This window comes from Lycorma delicatula, chromosome 6, assembly GCF_047948215.1.
Source record: "Lycorma delicatula isolate Av1 chromosome 6, ASM4794821v1, whole genome shotgun sequence".
Classification (NCBI taxonomy): Eukaryota; Metazoa; Arthropoda; class Insecta; order Hemiptera; family Fulgoridae; genus Lycorma; species Lycorma delicatula.
Window position 1 is genome coordinate 98,325,976 of NC_134460.1, and position 19,038 is coordinate 98,345,013.

Sequence of the window (19,038 nt, forward strand, 5' to 3'; positions counted from 1 at the left end):
ACTACAATTAGACTGTTAAACAATCATCTTCAATAGACGAGGAAATAATACATAAAATAAAAAATTAAAGATGAAACATTAAGCTGAAATAGTTTTCTGGACATTTTTTATTTTTCACTTTATCACAGTATGAAAAACTCAGAAATTTTAAACAAAACAATTGATCAACGAACAATCAAAACTTCAATCAAAATTTTTACAGATGAAAGTTTTAGATTGATTCATAAAATAAAAACAGAAATATAAAGTAATCAAGAAAAAAATACTTTGGTCCATTTATGTTGCGTTTCAAAGTGTAATAATAAGATTTTAGGAGCTAGCATGAGTTAAAAGAATTATTCAGGGTTAATGATTCATTGTAAGAAAAGAAAAAAATAATAAAAACAAAGTATGAAACATTTAAGAATAAATGTTACTATTAAAGACAACAAAACTACAAAGCTAAGAAAACATATGCCTAATAAAAGAATTAAGAATAAAAGGATTAACAAAATATAGAAGTCAGATGCAGACCACCAAAAATAAGGATAAATATTTACATAAAATTTTTTTTATAAAAGTAAACATAGATTTGGGAATTAAAAATAAATTATAAAAATGTTTTTACAAAGTGAGCACACTTTACGGCACTAAAATACAGACAATGCCAGAAAATAAAACATTTTTAAACAAAGTTAGTACAGTAAAGTGTTAATTGAGATAGGTCAATAATGTTAAAAATGAAAAGATTTTAGGCTAGCTGAAGAGAATATGTCCCAGTCCCAAAAAATCCTAAAAACTAGCTCTTGGATTGAATAAAGGTTTAAAAGGCTCCTAGAGTTCACTAATTGTTAACTAGAAAAGAGCATAAAGATACAACTAGAGATGAAAATAATTAAACAAAGAGTTAATATGCATTAAAAATATTTATAATTACAGAAAAAACAAGATAGAGATTTTATCAGTAGAATTATCAATGACGCAGAACAAAAAAGTCATTAAATGATTTAAGACAACCGCTTTTCCTTCTTGGTGATATAGTAAAAACAGATGACAGAAAATAAGAGAAATAATAAAGCATTCAATTATAACTTACCACACCCTCTTCATCGCCCCTCATCCACTGAACAATTCCTTCTGTGTGTTTATCCCAGAAAAATATATTACCACAGTCAGATCCAGAGACAATGTACTCACTACGAGGTCCAAAAAAGTTTACACCTTTCACTGTGGATGAAAACAATTTTTTTTTTTTTGACTTATTAAATATATTTATACATACAGTAAGTCTGAAAAGTTACCAAACTAAATTAAACAAAAATATAAATTTAAAAATAAATGAATTTACTCACATCAGCCCTCTACATAGAACCCTTCTCCAGTTATTCACTCGTTGCAGCGCTGGTAGAGCCTGTCAAACACTCTGGAGAAATCTTTGTGGGATTGCCTTCAACTGCTCAATGCAAGCCCTTGAATGGCCAGAATGTAGTTGGAAAAGCAGCCTTTCATCTTCAACTTGAGTTTTAGAAACAAAAAATAGTCTGTTGGAGCCAAGTCGGGTGAATAGGGCAGATGGGATAAGATGGTGATTTGATTTGCAACATAATAATGTGTTAAAACTGTTGCCATGTGTCCCAGGGCATTGTCATGTAAGAGAGTCCAACTGCCCAGATCCTGGTACTCAGGCCGGATTCCATGAATGCGACATCAGGCGTTTCATTACTTTCAAATAGAATTTAGAATTCACAGTTTGACCAGTTGGAACAAATTCATGATGAATCAAACTTTTTGAGTCTAAGAATATTAATCAACATCATTTTCACCACTGATTTTGCTGTCTGAGTTTCACCGGGACACAACCAAGCAGCAGATTGACGCTTCGTCTGCAGGTTATACATGAAGACCAGCTTTCAACCCAGTTACAATTGTTTGCAAAAAATACAGGTAGCTATCAGCAATTTCAATGAAATCTTGAGCGCAAGAAAGACATGCCTGTTTTTGTTCTTTGGTCAAGCAGTATGGAACGAGAGCACAACTAATCGGTGTTAGAATTGTACATACCACATCTTTACCGATGTCTAGCTCTTGTGCTGTGGCCCAAAGGGTAAGATGAGGTTGTTCAAGCAGGAGTGCACAAACTTTCGCAACGTATTTGTTGTAAACAGTTATTGACAGCTTCCTGCTTCATTCGTCATCATCCAAAAACTCTCTACTGTCTTTCAACCACTTCCTCCATGTGTATGTTGTAGTATGAGATGTGGCTTCATCACCAAATGCTTGCTGTATCATAGAATAAATTTCAACAAAAGATTTCTGAAGTTGGAAACAAAATTTGATTGCGCTACTCTGTTCCATGTCACAAGCTCGCACAAGGTCACATAAACACAACATATGTACCTGAATATAACTCGAGACTGGAGTGACGAAACATGATAAAATTTTGTACACACTTGTCAGACACTGTACTACATAGTTCCTTGGTTGTCCGAGAGATGGCGCTACTTATATCAAATACATAAATTTAGTTCGGGAACTTTTCAGACCTATTGTGTATATATATGTGTGTATGGACATCTGCCCAAACGCTGGTTACATCAATCCATTACCGTAAGTAGTATAAAATATTGCATTACAATACTGTAATGTGCCTCTATATCTGTAGACAAGAAATTAAAATTTTTTAATATTGTAATGAGACTAAAAAGGAAGTAACAAGCCTTCCTCAAAAGTTAACAAGCTAGTAATTTTCTATAATTTCAAAAACACAATTTAGTTCCATGAACCATAAGGAGGTTTTGAATATAATTTATGCTTGTTCCTTAAAAACTAATCCAATAATTTACATCACTAACTACTGCGCAGCATGAATTTGCATGTCTAGGACTGAATTTCACCTGTCATGTGTATAGTCACTGGATAGAAAATAACTATCACTATCTCTAGATAGGTTCACAAATAGAGCCACCTTAATCTGAGTACACAAATACTTAATATAAACTAGCTGAAAAATATAATATAATATACTTAGCATTGATAAGGGTGACTAGCCAAAACCCACAGAATGCCATGGGAGAAGGGATCCAGGGTATGAGAATTTAATTAAAAACAAGAAACAAATACCAAAATGAATTTCAAAAAAGAATTTTAAATAAAACCAAAAAGGATGTTTCAAAGCGTCTCCAGGTGTACAACTACTTGCTCACAATTCCCTCTAGAAGTTAGGATACCTTCACCCAGGTTAGAAACAGCTCATAACCAATCTACAGTTACGGGTAAGAACCAGCTCAAATAATATGCTACAATTAATTGCTTTTCCTCAGATTACTAAGAAGGATTAAATATTTATTACAGGTATCCATCCTAAACCAAAAATACAATGGCAGCAATATACAATGTGTTTGATTAATTACCATTCATTTAATTGAGTAAACTTAAAGCCAAATTTAATAAACTGATTCTTTTATATCAACAAGACTGAAGAACACTGGATGTCACTTTCACTGCACACACTACACAGAGATTTTGAGAAAATGATTCCTTATGGGATCAAGGTAGTCAAAAAAACAATGAAAACTTTCATTATGAGCAAAACACGTTTCTAAAATAATACATTTCAATGAACTGTTGAGCGGGTACTTTTCATAAAATTTTCATAAAACTATCACAATCAGTAATATTAAAATACAACTCATTTACTTTTAAATGTAAAGGAAATATACTTTTTAAGTATAATATTAATATAATTGAGTGTTTGGAATATGACAAATCAGCAATCATTCCAACACCATGCCTTTTACAGCTTCCTTGAAATCAATGTGAATAAATTTGAAGTGAAATATTCAATCCAATGGTACTTATAAATTTTTAGTTCATGCCTTAATTATTTAACAGCTTCAAAAAAGTTATAAATTTTTTTTTAAGAATGGTTTTATCAACAATCTACAACTTCTTTACTAATGAAAAAAATTCCACTTCTTTATGACTTAAATATTAACACCAGTACCTTAAATGTATTACATACGTATTTTAACAGAAAAAATGAGATGGATAAAATGGTGGGAGAAAGAATTTGAAACTCTTTCCAAGAATGAAACCCCGTAACAGCTGATGTACAAGTCAGCATGCTAAACACTATACCAAATGGTCAGCCTTAAAATTTTAACAGGTTAAAATTAATAAAAAGTTCTACAAATACTTTTTTTAATAAAAAAACCTCTTTTACAGTTTATCATTTAATAAAACCATACATCACCTGGCTTCTTTAAAACAACATTTGTATGATGTTCTACGCTAATTTTTCATCATGCTATTTAAAAAAAAAAATGGCCAAATAGTTTTTCTTGCATTTCAGTTTATTCTAATAAAAATTTTTTAAATAATTTCATTATTCAAGCAATTTGTCGTTATTTGCGTAAAGAAAAAAATTTTATTTTTTGTTCTTTGTCCACATTACATTCTATCTTGCATTCTAACAACACATCTATCTTGCTTAGATATTCATAAAGGATTATTTTAAAAGAGTTCATTCTTCCATGCCGTACTAAACTTTTATAGTTTATCCAACTATCCTTCTGAACCTTAAATTAAATAAATGAATGTTTTTATCATGAAACTGCTTTCAGAATCTTTAACCAAATCATACTCTGTAAGAAATCTGTTTTATCAAAAATGAATTTCAGAAAATTAAATATTTTATCCAGGTTTTTGAATCATAGAAGACTGATGAAACAATTTCAAATTATTTCAAAGAAAAAATAAAATCTAAAATTAGCAACTTATGCTTAGTTTTCCTGTCTAAAAAAACCACAATATTCTTTAATCAGCCTTTCCTATTCACAGGCAGTGTAAAAAAACAGTTACTTTCTTAACTATGATGTAACTACCAACTTTCTTAAGGGTTGCACTACCACAAAGATACAGAAGGGCACAGGAACCCTCCAAAGATAAAAATGCAAATGTAATTAAAAGTATAATTTAAAAAATGTAATGACAAGTTATTTTCCATAAATTCTCATTAACAGAATATCTCTTAAAAGCATAGCATAAGGGTAAAAAATGTAATGACTAGTTATTTTCAATAAATTCTCATTAACAGAATATCTCTTAAAAGCATAGCATAAGGGTAGGTAGCATGCTACCAAAGAAATGTAACTCTTCCCAGAATATACATAATTCAGATTAAATTAATTAATATTAACCTGTAACACTGTTTCGATGCCCTTCATATCTATGAACATAATCAGCACCATCTGAATGTCTTGTGTCGAATAAATATATATCTTCATCATTAAATGAACCAAGAATTTCAGTACCATTATAATTAAAGACAGCACATGTAACATGTATAAACACTTCAGACTTGACCTAAAAAAAAAAAAAATTTGTTTATTTTATTTTTAAATATATTAAGCGAAAGAAATCGTATTAGACAAGATACCAATGTAAGAAATAAAGAAAACTCAAAATAGTTTGGAGAAGATCAAGTAATGATGCAAGGAGATTTCCTTTTATATTAAATACTATAACTTTAGAAATACAATATATTTAATAAAAAACAGGATGACAGAATGAGTTCATACATAGATACATAATAAGTAATTATTAAAATTTTATGTATACAGATACTTCTACCAATTATAATAATTTTAAAGAATAAATAAATAAAATTTTAAAAATAATTAAAGAAAAGATATAACTTTTAAAGATATATCTTAAAGAAAAGATAAGTATTGCATGTGTCAATATTTACTGCTACAATTTAAAGAGGATTCAATATCATGAGACAAGAGAAGAGAACAACCTTGATAAAAAGAAAAGGTTTGAGGAGGAAAAGATCGTATGCTGTGTAGATACCTGAGAGTAAAAGGAACAAACAAGTCGAGTCATTCAAAGTATCAGTGAAGAGCAAGAAGACTAAAGAAGACTTCAATGAAGATATCTACATATAGAAAATAACAAGCAAACTTAATATTACTACAGTACCTTCAGTTTTGTTTTTAAAAAAAGAGACAAAAAGATACAATTAAATGCAATAAGATGCCATGGTAGAAGTAATGTTCAATGCAGTTAATGTTCCTTTAGATCAAAAAAATTAAACAATGGAGAGTTCAGTAGCCTTCTAAAATTAATTGCATGCTGCTGGCATTTAATGACATGGTTAAACAGATATAAAAAAATTAATGCTGACTGAAAAGCTAAAAAAAATATAAGCTAATAAGAGTCTTACAATTATGTTGATGGGTGAGAAAATTTAAAAGATTGATATAATGCATTAAGACATAGCAATCAGTAATTTTAAAATATTTATTATTTTTAAGTAACAAACATCTTTTTAAACACAATCATTTCAAAAAAGAATCCATACACAGCATTCCAATATTAGTTTTATTTAAATATATGACCTTTCTCTACAGGGAGACTGTCATTGTGTAAGAGAAAGATTGTATCACTTTATAATTGAAAGAATTTGATAATTACACAGAACTAAAATAACATTCTTTACATTTACATTTGGTTGGTTTACATTGTTTTTTCTTTACATTTGGTTTTAAATTTCAACCCTACCTAAAATAACACAAGACCAACATTTCATAATAATGTATTTTCTATCAATCTACTGAATATTATGATGTCTTTACACAAATTGTCAAAACCTTTTAAGTTTGCAACAACTGACATTTCTCAAGTAATTTTGATGGAAAAAATAAATGAACTAATTATAAAGATTGTTTCTGTTTTCCCTGCTTTTATTTTACAATCCTTTAACGCCAAAATATTCTCTGAAGTCACGTAACATAATCCATCAATATGTTAATTTTAAAATGTATTAATAAACACATTCAAAGACAATGAATGAAGTAGAAAGAAATTAGCACTTTAATGCACAGAAATTATAAAAAGAAATTTACAATAACACTTCTAAAATTATTTTTCAAAAAATCAACTAATTACATGAACATTGTTTTACACATTACCAAATCACCCTTAATTTTAATGTAATTTTTTTTTACATTTTCTTTAATAAAGATTGGAGAAATTGCAAAAAAAAATATCAAATAGTTATATATAACAGCAAAAAACAGCACTTTTCGATACTTAAAACAAGCCTACATAAAACAAGCAGGCACAGAAGGTTTAATTTATTAGAACCTTTTCAAAGGAAAATATATAAAGAAACAAAATAAATTAATCTGTACGATATAAAAAGATACTACACCAAAAAAATAATAAATACTAAATTTTTTTATGAAAATTAAAAAATTAATTACTAACCAAATGCTGAGGACAGAATTTTTTTAAACAACCTCCATCAGCAGATATTTTTCTTTTATCATAAAGTCTAATGAAATGATCATCGCCAGTTATACAAAATTCATGGCAATTGATTGGATTACTATGTACACTATATAAAGCAATTCTTTCAGTACCTTCTTTACAGATTAACAATCTGAAATAAAGATAATTATACATGATTAAAAATATATTTACATTATTCAGATTAGATACAAATTAATAATAAAATGTATGGAGTAAAATCTGAAACTCAGAAAATATTTTGCACAATAAGAATAAATCAAATTGAAAATTAAGGCCACATAATTCCACAGACGTACAAAATTAAACATTTGATAACATGTGCATATAGAGATTAAAAAAAATTTAAAATTGACAGAAAAAATCTGATGTAGACAACTCATGACTTCCTTGTACGCCTATTAAATTATATTTACACTTTTTTTTTTTAAATGAAAAGTACATAAAATTTTATTTAATTAAAAACTTCTTTTTTTTGTTATTGAAATATTATTCATCGCAAATTTTTTTTTACAATGAGAGGTTAATTATTAATAAATCAATACAATTAAAAAAAAAATAAGTTAAAAAAAAAGGAAATGAAGTCTGATTCGAACTCATGTGTCTTCCCCTACGATCCAAATATTTCATTAATTAAAATTTTATATAACTCTGAAACCAATGAAAATATGTATCACTTACGATACATTGTTGAAAAGCTCTCAATGAGGGCTTATTACTGCAAGTCCAAAATCCAAATTTTTGGATTATGGGCTATTTTGGACACTTTTGGTTCAGTCGATTGCATCTCTTCTTTTTATCAAAAGAGGAGGTGCTCAACTAAATGTTACAACATTCCTAAATCCAAAATTTCAACATCCTATGGCTAATTGTTTTTGAGTTATGTGAGATACATACATACATACATACATATATACATATGTATGTACAGAAGTCATGCCAAAACTAGTCAAAATAGATTCAGGGTTGGTCAAAATGGATATTTCCGTTGAAATCTGGTAACTGAAATTATTTGCGACCACAGTACTTCCTTTACTTTGTACAAGGAAGTAAAAATTTAATATAATTTTTAGCAAAATAATAAAAATTAAAACATTACACCATTCTGTCCAAGGTAAGACAATAAACTGCATTCTCCCTACACCTGATGGTTCCTTTACTCCTGGAACTTTTCAGGGAGTAGCAGCTTACAACTAATAGAGCTGTGAAGTAGGATAAAAAGGCTGGTTACTGTGTCTTGGTGGGGGCATTAATATCAAGTAGCTGCCAATATGTACCAAGAAATGTGCTACATAACCAACCAGCAGCAAATCCTATCCCTGGCAGGTAGGGTGAAGGCAAGTGTCTGACACCTCAAAGCTGGACTAATTTGCTAAGGTATGATAATCCTGACAGTGGATGCCCTGGTGCTCCAGGTTGGGGATTGGTGGCAATGTTGACAGCTCTACAACAGGAAAAAGAACCTTATTACGTATCCAAAGAAGAGCCTGGGATAGGACTAGGAAAACAGTATAAACAAGAAAGAAAAGAGATGATTATGGTTACATGGAATGTACAGACAATGATGAAACCAGGAAAAATTAAGGGGTTAAAAATAGGGGTTTGAGATAAAGGTCACATGATGGGAGGAGAGGATGAAGGATAAAGAGAGATAGAGACTAATTGTTGAGGAGACCAAGACACCCCATGCTGTAGCGCCAAGAAGAATAATTACATCATTTTCTCATAATACTCTGTTTCTGTATATAATTAAGAGTAATATACAGAACTACATATATTAATTAACAGTAAAAATAGCTGGAGGTGAGTCCTGAAGAAATTTCTGCAAAAGGCAGAGAACACACTATATATTTAGTAATTTTACAATTTTTATTTTATGGACAAAACTATAAAAGAACTGATAAGTAAAAAATATGCAAAAAATCTCTTACCCAAAGCTGATTAACAACATGTTTTAGTTCAAAAACATATAGGGTTATAGTTTACAAGGATTATAGTATAAAGTACAAAGAGATTCCTTTTTTGAAAATTGAAAAAAGTTAATCAATAATTAAAGAAAAATACAGAAACTTTAAATACAAAAGATGAATAAATTCAGCAAAATATAAATGACTGGCTAAAGAACAAAAAACAAAAACTACACAATTGAGGCATAAATAATAAATGATACAAATCATAATATATAAGTAAAAAATAAAATTTACTTTTTATGATTATGTTCTCGAACATCAAATGACATAACAACAGCATCTTCACCAGCACTTAGGAAGACATGAGGAGTTTCATTCTGAGTAGCAATTTTATGAGCTGGCCGGCGATGTTGAGCAAGAAGTCTAGTAGATCGACACACACCGGTACCACTAAGAACAGCAAGCCGTATGTGACCATCCCTAGCACAAGATACTATATGCCGATCACCACTTAATGGGAGAAATCTGGCCTGCAATTACAACAATTATTTAATGATAAACATATCCAACTAGTAACATTTTCAGCATATTTATGGTTAAATTATAAACAGAGACCAGTTATTGTGATTTCTTTCAGCCAACAGGAATTTTATACCAATAAACAAATAATTAAATGGGTCTATTAGCTATGACCCTCAGAGAAAGGCACAGTCATCCTGCTGGAAAACTCCCAAGTTCTCCACACCAAAGGAAAGCCAGGCAATCTAGAAGCAATAAAAATGTCATGCTGACAATCTTTTTTTCAGCACATTTCAACACAAATATTCACCTCAAGCCCAAACTGTCATTAAAGGGTACTGTATAAATGTTGGCTAAAAGATGGCACCACAGCTTTGAGAAAAATGATGATTGAAAAATTCAACACAATTCTGTAGTCCATGCATTACAACTTATCCAGAGATTCTTGGTGAAACATGAGAACAAACAACTTCAGCAGGTTCTTTACCCACCAGACATGGCTCTCTGTGATTTTTGACTCTTTTTTAAGCTTAAAATTATGCTAAGAGAAATATACTTGAAGACAGAAAAGATCAAAAGAAATGCATCAACAGGAATTATGGTGTTCACTAAAAATGACTTTGAAAAACACTTTCAATAGAAACATCTTTGAGATAAGTGTGTTACATTGGTAAGGACCTACTACTTTTTGTTTTAACTACTTTTGTTTTTATGAAACAAGGTTGAATACCTTTTGATCACACTTTATAAAACAGTTCAATATTGTGTAAAAAGTTATTACCTACTTTTTATACAATTTTTTTCACTTCTTGAAAAGAACTATTCTTTAAAGAATGTCTCTATTTTAGAATGCCCAGTCTTTTATTAAAATCTCATTAATAAATTGTTCATACTCATAATGTTTAATAAAGTGCTCTGCTCTCTGCTGACAAACTGTTGTAACATTTCTACAGTTTGGTAAACTTCCTTATTAGATCTAACTGGTTAAAACTCTTCATTCCCAACAACATTTCTTCATTATCTCATTCTTCCAAGTATGGCTAATACTTCTGATGCCAAAGTGACATCATAAATAACACTGCCCAACAATAAATTTTTTTAATGTTTCCTTCACTTCATGAGTCGAACGTTACTAATTTTGGATTGAGAAAAATGAATAAGACAAAGAAAGATTTTTATTAGCTCTAGTTTCTGTGATATACAATAGGTGGAAGAATTTTATTTTAAAAAAATAATAGAAAACTATACATTTCAATTACATATACCAATGACATAGAAAGTCCACTTGACATTTTTTTAATGGCTGTTACATTCTAAGAGTTCTTAATTGAAGGAAGAGTACCTGGCAGTTGGTTGGGTCTAAAGAGAATCATGCAGTGGCTTCATGAGATCATTGTCTTTTGGTTTTCCTCTTGTAAGCGAGTTCCAGACACAGACCGGCAAGTAACCTCTACACACAGACCAGCAGTAAACTGCAAGTATTGCTTCATTCCAATGGCCCTGATATCTTTGTTCCATTACAGGAATATCCTGATTGAATCTTTCTCTGTGTTCATCATTTACACAACTCCACAACTAGGAGGGGAAAAGTCCAGGTGTGAATGGAGAAACTGGATTTTAAGAGACATGTTGCATTCGAGTTGATGGTAGTTTTGCAGAAGTACTGTCACCAACTGACTGTAGTTTTCATCTCTTTTGTTGCCTAAAAATCCATGAATGACTCCCCTTTAAGGCTTCCCAAGCTTCCTTTTCTTTCTCCTCCAAAATTCGGTCAAACGCAGGATCCTTTACAAGTTGTCGAATTTGTGGCCCAACAAAAATACTTTCCTTAACTTTTGCATCACTTAATGTAGGAAAATTTTTCTTTTAAGTACTTAAAGGCCTGTCCTTCTCAGTTCATTCTTTTGACAAAATTTTAAAAAAACTTTTGACAATACTTTCATCAAACCCAACTGTATATGAAGGTGTGGAAGAAGAACATCTTTGGGGTCGACGAGAGGCTTGGCAACGACATTTTTCTTCCTAGAGTTAAGATTTCTTGCAGGCCAGTCTGCTTGAATATAATGTGATTTCCTAACCCTACTGTCCCACATACATAAAAAGCGGCAGTATTTGGTCTACCCTAGTTGCAATCCTAAGACTACAGCGATGACTTTTAGATTGCCACAGATTTTCCACTTGTGTTCAGCATATTTGATTGAGTCTACGAGGATTGCCATGTTTGCATAAGTCTCTTTCATGTTGACTTCATGACTAACAGGAACAAAATGTAAAGTAAAGTTATTACTTTACTGTAACCATTGTAAAGTAATAAGCTTTCAAACTAAGCTTGGTGGAGTCTATGAATAGCCTCCAATCAATTGGATCATGATTCAGATTCAAACATTTCATCAAACCATTAACGTTGCAGCAAACAAGATTGTTTTTCTTCAAAAAAAAAAGAAAGCAGATCCTTGTGATGATGTCTGTACTGTGAGGCCCTGACATCACAGAAAAGATTCCATTGCTGTAGTCTTGAAAAAACTACAAAGTTTTGTCTTCTCCTTCGACAAATGAAGGTCACGAATGAGATCATTCAATTCCGCTTGACTCAGTCTGTCCAGTTTGTCATCTTTTTCATCAAAATCAGAATCGTGGAAGGCTTGTTGGGTTCTTCCTCTTCCACACTGTCTTCATTTCCTACTTCAAGCTCATAATTTTGGGGTGGAGTAGGAACTGATAACTATCTGAATGTGAAGAATAGCAGATGGAAGATTAGGGTTCTGAACTATTCCTCTTTCCTTCATTGACAATCCTGCTTTTATAGGTAGAGTCAAGCAAAAGTAGCAGTTATCTATACAGTTTGTAAGCTCCTGCCAAACCACAGGCACAGCAAAAGCCATAGATTGTTTTTTATCTTTCAGCCATTCTTGCAGTAAAACTGAACACGTGTTGCAACATATATGTTGAGCCCATGACTTATCCTGATCCCCTGCCTTCATACCAAAATAATACTGATAGGAAGTCTTTACAAGAGGTGTCAGATTGCATTCCTGTGATGAAAATGTTATTTCACAGCAAATATAACAGAAATTATTCACTGAATTTACACATTTTTGTGGGATTTTGATTTAATAAATTTTTAGCTTCAAAAGCACTAAAAAATCAGTAATTCTGCACTAATTACAACACAAACAATATGAAACTCACAGTCACAGCAACAGTAATAATGTTTATAACCTACAAACAGCTGGAGAGCGTTGTGTTTTGTCATTTAACAGGTCTGACAAGTCTAAAAATAAGATTACCCCCAAACCAAAAATGTAGATTGGGTAACAACAAATGACATGTCATTGTATCTCCAAAGTAACAGCTAATAGTCATTTTTACGGTGATTTTTTAATTCAGCAAATGGAAATAGTAAAGAATAAGCAATTTTTGAGCCTGAAACATTTTCATTGTTGGGCAGTGTAATCTGTTCAATGATATCTGCAATACGAATTGTTTAATCTATTGACATCTAGTCTTAAAGCTTTTCTTTCGTCAAATCACTAGACTACATCTTCTTCTGGCAGTTCTTCATTTTTCCCCTTTCCGACTATACTAAACAAGATATTTAAATTCGGGCTTGCAAATATTCTTCAGATAAATATCTAAAACCATTTTCGGTTTTTTTTTTAATCTTAGTTAAGGAGTATGACTGTACACGGGCACGGTGGCTCAACCAACACTGCCACTGTTATTGTATGAGTTGCAACTGGATATACCAGCCTCTGGAATGTGATTCCCCTGTACTTTTAAATTGTTAATCTTTGCAATTTTAAACATTTTTTTACATTTTATGTTTTGATTAGAATTTAAAAAATTTTTTTTATTTAAATAAAAGTTTTAAAAATTTTTTTATAAAAGATTTTTAAAGGTCATTCTATTTCAACTGTTCTGTGCTTAGGGTTGATCTATTAAATATAAATTAATTAATTAATATACATATAATTTTTATTATAATTAAATAAAAACAACTAACATCAAAACCTCAACAAAAAAGTATGTACAAGTATATAAAAATAGAATTATCGTTTAAACATAATTACCTGAAAGACATTACTGCTATGACCACTGTCATAAGTAAAAACACATTTGCCAAGAGCCCAATCCCAAAGTGCAACTTTACGATCATCAGACGCAGTTGCCAACAAAGAACCGGATTGGTTAAAATTAAGTGCATTCACACAACCTAAAATTAATAAAGATCTCATCACATAAATTACCAGTGTTTATAAAACTTCAAAACAATAGTGTCTGTATAAATATGTAGATGCTTACAGCTTATGTTTCTTTAGTTTATAACTATCTAATGAAGATGAAGAAGGTTTACTTTTTCATCTTTATGAGAAATTTCATCTTCAATAGGTATAAAAGAAAGTTTTGATGTTTAAGTCCTTTATATCCAGATAAATGTTAACAGACTATTACTACTGGAGAACTATTAAAAGATAATACAAAATTTCAAACACTTTACAGAATGAGCAAATGACATCATATTTACTCAAGTATTCCAAAATGAAATTTTCTTGGTCTAGACAAAATAAAATAAACAAAAATTGAAATGCAAATATTATTTGGTGAAGAAATTTTAAAATATGGTAATTTTTAAATCAATGATAACAATAATAAATAACTAATCACTTTTTTCAGAAACCATAAACTTTAACAAGAAACTTTATTTTGACTATTTCGTCAAATGTTTTTTTTTATGTTTTTTCTTCCAAAACCAACAAAGTATATCAAACCATTTATTTTACACATGAACCAAAGATTTAGCATCATCCTAATTCCACATTATTTTTACTTTTTATCTTGAAAACCAATACACTAAAAATGTTAGCATAAATAAATAAAATTTAATTTTAGCTTAATTTTTTATGCCCCCAATAAGGAAGCATCACGGTGCCCATATTTTGTTTTATTTTTACCCCAACAGGAAGTTGGAGATGTTGGCCAAACTTTAAGAACTGATTCACGACATCAAAACAAAAAAAAATTCATTTAGATAAATAACATAACTGCTTTATTTTCCCTCTGTTCACAATTTTGTTTTTTCTTTTTTTTTAATTTTTCAATAACAATTCATTGTTATCAACGGATTGATATATTTCAATTAATTTGGTATTATAATGTGCCCGACAATTAAAAAATAAATATTTTGAAAATTTTTCCTTTTACAATTTCAAAACTGTGTTCATTAAATTTTTTTTTATTATTATTAATAATGTTTAATTAAATAAATTGTAAAGTTATTTATTGTGAACAAAATAACACTTCATTAAAATCCACTGATAAACAACTACAATATGACAAATTAAAACAGAATACAAAAATTATGTACGAAAACAGGTTAAAATCTCTGCAAAATTTCCACTCTGCACCCTTACAAATATGCAAATAAGCATACAAGTGGTACCAGATTTTACATTTAGTTTTCTTTTAATATCACTAAACAGAATTAATTATAGTATGCGAGGTTTAATGAAAATGTTTCCTTATAAGGGAAAATATACAATGACTATTAATATCTATATAAGGTAATTGCTGGTAGATGCTCAGTACCAGTTAAATTCACAACATCTAGGAACACTGTAGAAACAGATACATGAAATCATTTACAAAATTTGTTATCTAAAATTAATTTCCAAAATCATTTCCTGTTTGTATTTTATAGTATTTAAAAACCTAATACTGTGTTTGAAATAAGTTTTGTCAAAAGTGGAGCTGATAAAAGTTATGCAACCTTTGCAGGCTTTTTTTATTATACTTTTACATATCGTAAATATTTAACATATTTATAACACTAAACATGGGACTTACTTTATTTCAAATCTTTTCCATAATATCCTTACAAGAGTAGTTGACTAACAAATACATTTTTTTTTATTATTATTAAATATAGGTATTTTTATACATTTTAAACAAAAATTAGTGAAATGAACTTCTTTTACAAAATTAAAGATGTTTTTTTAATTACTTTATTATAACTGATTAATAAATTCTTGACTTGTACATTCAAAACAAGTATTCAAAATATTTTATTAACAAAGAATATTCATTTCAATATTTAAAAATTTTAAGGAGAAATGTTTATAATGGTAATTTACTGCTAAAAAGGAAAGTACTTTCTGACTGAAAAGATCAGCAAAGAATATAACATTAAATATAACTTAAAATTTAAAACATTAATTTATTCATATGTTAAATCTATGAAACCAAACAACTGAAGTTATTAATGAAATTAAATAACTGAATTTGTAAATAATTACTAATTAGGAAGATGAAACATAAATTTTCAGAATTAACTTTCCATACTATGGTTTAGTGCAAATCAAAAATATTATTTGATATTACGTTCTACTTCTTTTTTTTTTCTTTGATTAAGAAGAACAGAGTCTAAGCCCTGTTCTTCTTAATCAAATTTGATATTGATAATGTTTTACAGGTTATATAATGAAAAGATGAAAAAATCTTCAAAACACTACCTCTATGTGCTTCCAGTTTGTACATCAATTCCAATCTTTGAACAGCATGCAATGACCCATAACAACGTTGCTGAAATAATTCTGAACCAACATATTTACTGCCAACACCTAACTGCCTATTAAATAACAAAGAAAAATAAATAATGTTTATTTGGCCAAGTATTTTAGATTTTATTGTTTCCAACAATGACAATATAACTTTATTTTATAGACAGTTTTTTAGATATTGTTATATATATTTTTTTTTTTACTGGATTAGAAAAGGGATTGACAGGTTACATCTGTCATTAAATTAAATCACTTGATACCTTTTTTCTGTGGATCTGGTTTATGTTACAATTTATAGATAAAATTACTGAAAATCATATTTTTTCTACAAGTAAGTATGTATTTACTTACTTTATTTTCATTGATTTTCAGAGTGTTCACACAATTGTTTATTAAAAATGTCCTGGCTAAGATAACAATCTTTCCTGACCATAGTACAAATTTTACATTTGTGACTTCCCAAAATTATATTCTCTCTAATGGAAAGGAAACAAGAAAACCCACTCTCTAAATATTCCCCTAAAACCAAGCCCCTATCTATATTTCCTTCCTTTTTTTGTTTTATTAATGACATTTTGTAATATGAAAAGTTGTTATAAAACAGATGATCTCTTTTACATAGTTTTTATATACAATATCTACTTTTTCAAATTAAATCATGAGATCACATGATGGCCTTCAATTATTGCAGAAAACCTTTTTCTTCTATTTTTCTCACAAGTTAACCTGAGCAAATTTTATATTTACAACTTTACGCCTAATAAGCAAACAATAATATGGAATAACATTAACTATTTAATTTTTATATGTTAGATATAACTGCCACATAGCATCTTAGAATTGATAAGTTAATTACTTCTAAATAGCTTAAAATGTTTAGTTTACAATAACTTATCAACTACACGAAAGTAATAAATGTAAAATAAACATTATACAAAGATTTCACAGATGATTAAACACTTACAAGTTACAATTTATCTTGATGGTTCATCACAAATCTTGACATTTACTATACATCTTAATAACTCATTTCATCTTCAAGAATTTTTTCTTTTACATTTTGATGTCCCTATTTCTTGTTCATTCCTTCTACACCTCTTACTATCTTTTCAATTTTCCTTTCTGCCTCCTTAATTTTGTATTTTCCAGCATTCACTTTTATAAAAAAAATTACTGGTAATTTCTTTCCACGAATTTCTCATAAAAATAAATTTCTTGCAAAGACTTTTTTTCCAGTTCTATTACCTACTTTTGCAGTCATTTATGACTAATTCAGTGAGCCACTGAAAGTTCTTTTAACAAATTTTCATAACGAGATGTTTCTTTACACAGAAGCCATCTCTAATGAAGTATTATGTAAAAAAAATCAATCACTGTTTTATATTACATCATACTTATTTATGCCAATAAGTAACTAGAAAACTCATCTAAACCAGTAGTCATATACTTAAGAATTTTTTTTTCATAGCATAGTCAGTTGAACAAATTGTTATTTTTGCACTTAGCAACATTTCCACACATTCTTATGTATAATCTTTTTTTTAAACTTCACCTTTCATACTATTGTCAGGAATATATTCAAACACACGTTTTACCTATTTTCCATAACTTTTCGTCATCAATTTCAACTTCCCTGACTTTCTCTGGTTTTCTCAAATGTGGTGGATACCCTGGATTTTTTTTAACAATTTTATTGAACCTATGTTGAAATCATGTAATGTTGAAGTTATACACTTCATACCACAATATATTCCACAATATACCACAATATATTCAGTGGTAAATGGTCATCTCTAACACTGCAATTCACTTTTATTTTTAAAGCTAAGATTAATATAAATATTTTTATTATAATCAGCAATGCTGGAGATACAATCTACTATGAGTACATTAATTTCTTTTTATCCTGCAAAATTTTTATATTAGGTATGGACCAAAACATAAGAGTGATAAGATAGACATATGACTGTTCTGCTGTCATTTAATTTCTGTAACATTTCAATCTGATTTTACCTAGAATATGAATGTTTTTATTTACCATGTTTAGCATTTTACAAAATATTATACTTCGTCAAAATAGTATCTGTTTTGGGTTAGACTGTTCCTACATGATCACTAATTTCTGCTTTAATGACTTCGGAATATCATCAGTAATGATTATTTTGTTATGCTCCAGTTGTAAAAGTGCACTTAAATTTTTATTAAAACAATCCATTTTTTTTTTCTATTTCCCTAGATAACACAATAACTGTTATTTTAGAGAAAATATCAACAAAGAAATAAGTTTTGTTATTAAATTTTACACACAATATCATTGGTTACAAATCGAAAAATAAATTATTGATGCAAAAATAGCAATAACTGTCAAAAAAATGAAAAAAAGAAGATTTTTTGTAGTACTTTTACATAGGATGTCCTTCAAATTTTGCGTCAAAGAACTTTTTGATACGATAAAGTAACATGCCAAATTTGAACAAAATCGGTCAGACAGTTGTTGCATAATAATTTTTCAAACCAAATTTTAACAAAAAATGCGATTTTTCCAAATTGTGTAGATCCTGAAATAAAGTCTCTAGATACTTTAAAATTTAATAATTAAAAATTTAATCACACATAAAAGAGCACTCAAACTTTCAAATGCATTTTGAAAAATTTAAATCGGTTAATTAGGAAAGCCTAGGAAATTTTTCAAACATACTTGCAATTTTAACAAACAAAATTGTTTTTTTTTTGCTTTTTTTTTAAATCAATGTCTTGTA

At 29.2% G+C, this 19,038-nt stretch overlaps 1 protein-coding gene across 7 annotated transcripts in view; it reads right to left on the minus strand.

The window, feature by feature from the left end:
* Positions 1-19,038, minus strand: part of LOC142326057 (DDB1- and CUL4-associated factor 8-like) — a 79,746-nt gene that overhangs the window by 21,410 nt on the left and 39,298 nt on the right. For all 7 annotated transcript variants that reach the window (XR_012756663.1, XR_012756661.1, XR_012756662.1 and 4 more), the window contains 6 exons: positions 16,232-16,347; positions 13,793-13,935; positions 9,498-9,733; positions 7,252-7,426; positions 5,178-5,343; positions 1,076-1,206 (listed from right to left, as the gene is read on the minus strand). Coding sequence is in view for 3 of the 7 variants with exons in the window: in XM_075368162.1 (XP_075224277.1) it covers positions 1,076-1,206; positions 5,178-5,343; positions 7,252-7,426; positions 9,498-9,733; positions 13,793-13,935; positions 16,232-16,347 (967 nt within the window). In the remaining 4 variants the exon portion in view is untranslated. The remainder of the gene's footprint in view (positions 1-1,075; positions 1,207-5,177; positions 5,344-7,251; positions 7,427-9,497; positions 9,734-13,792; positions 13,936-16,231; positions 16,348-19,038) is intronic.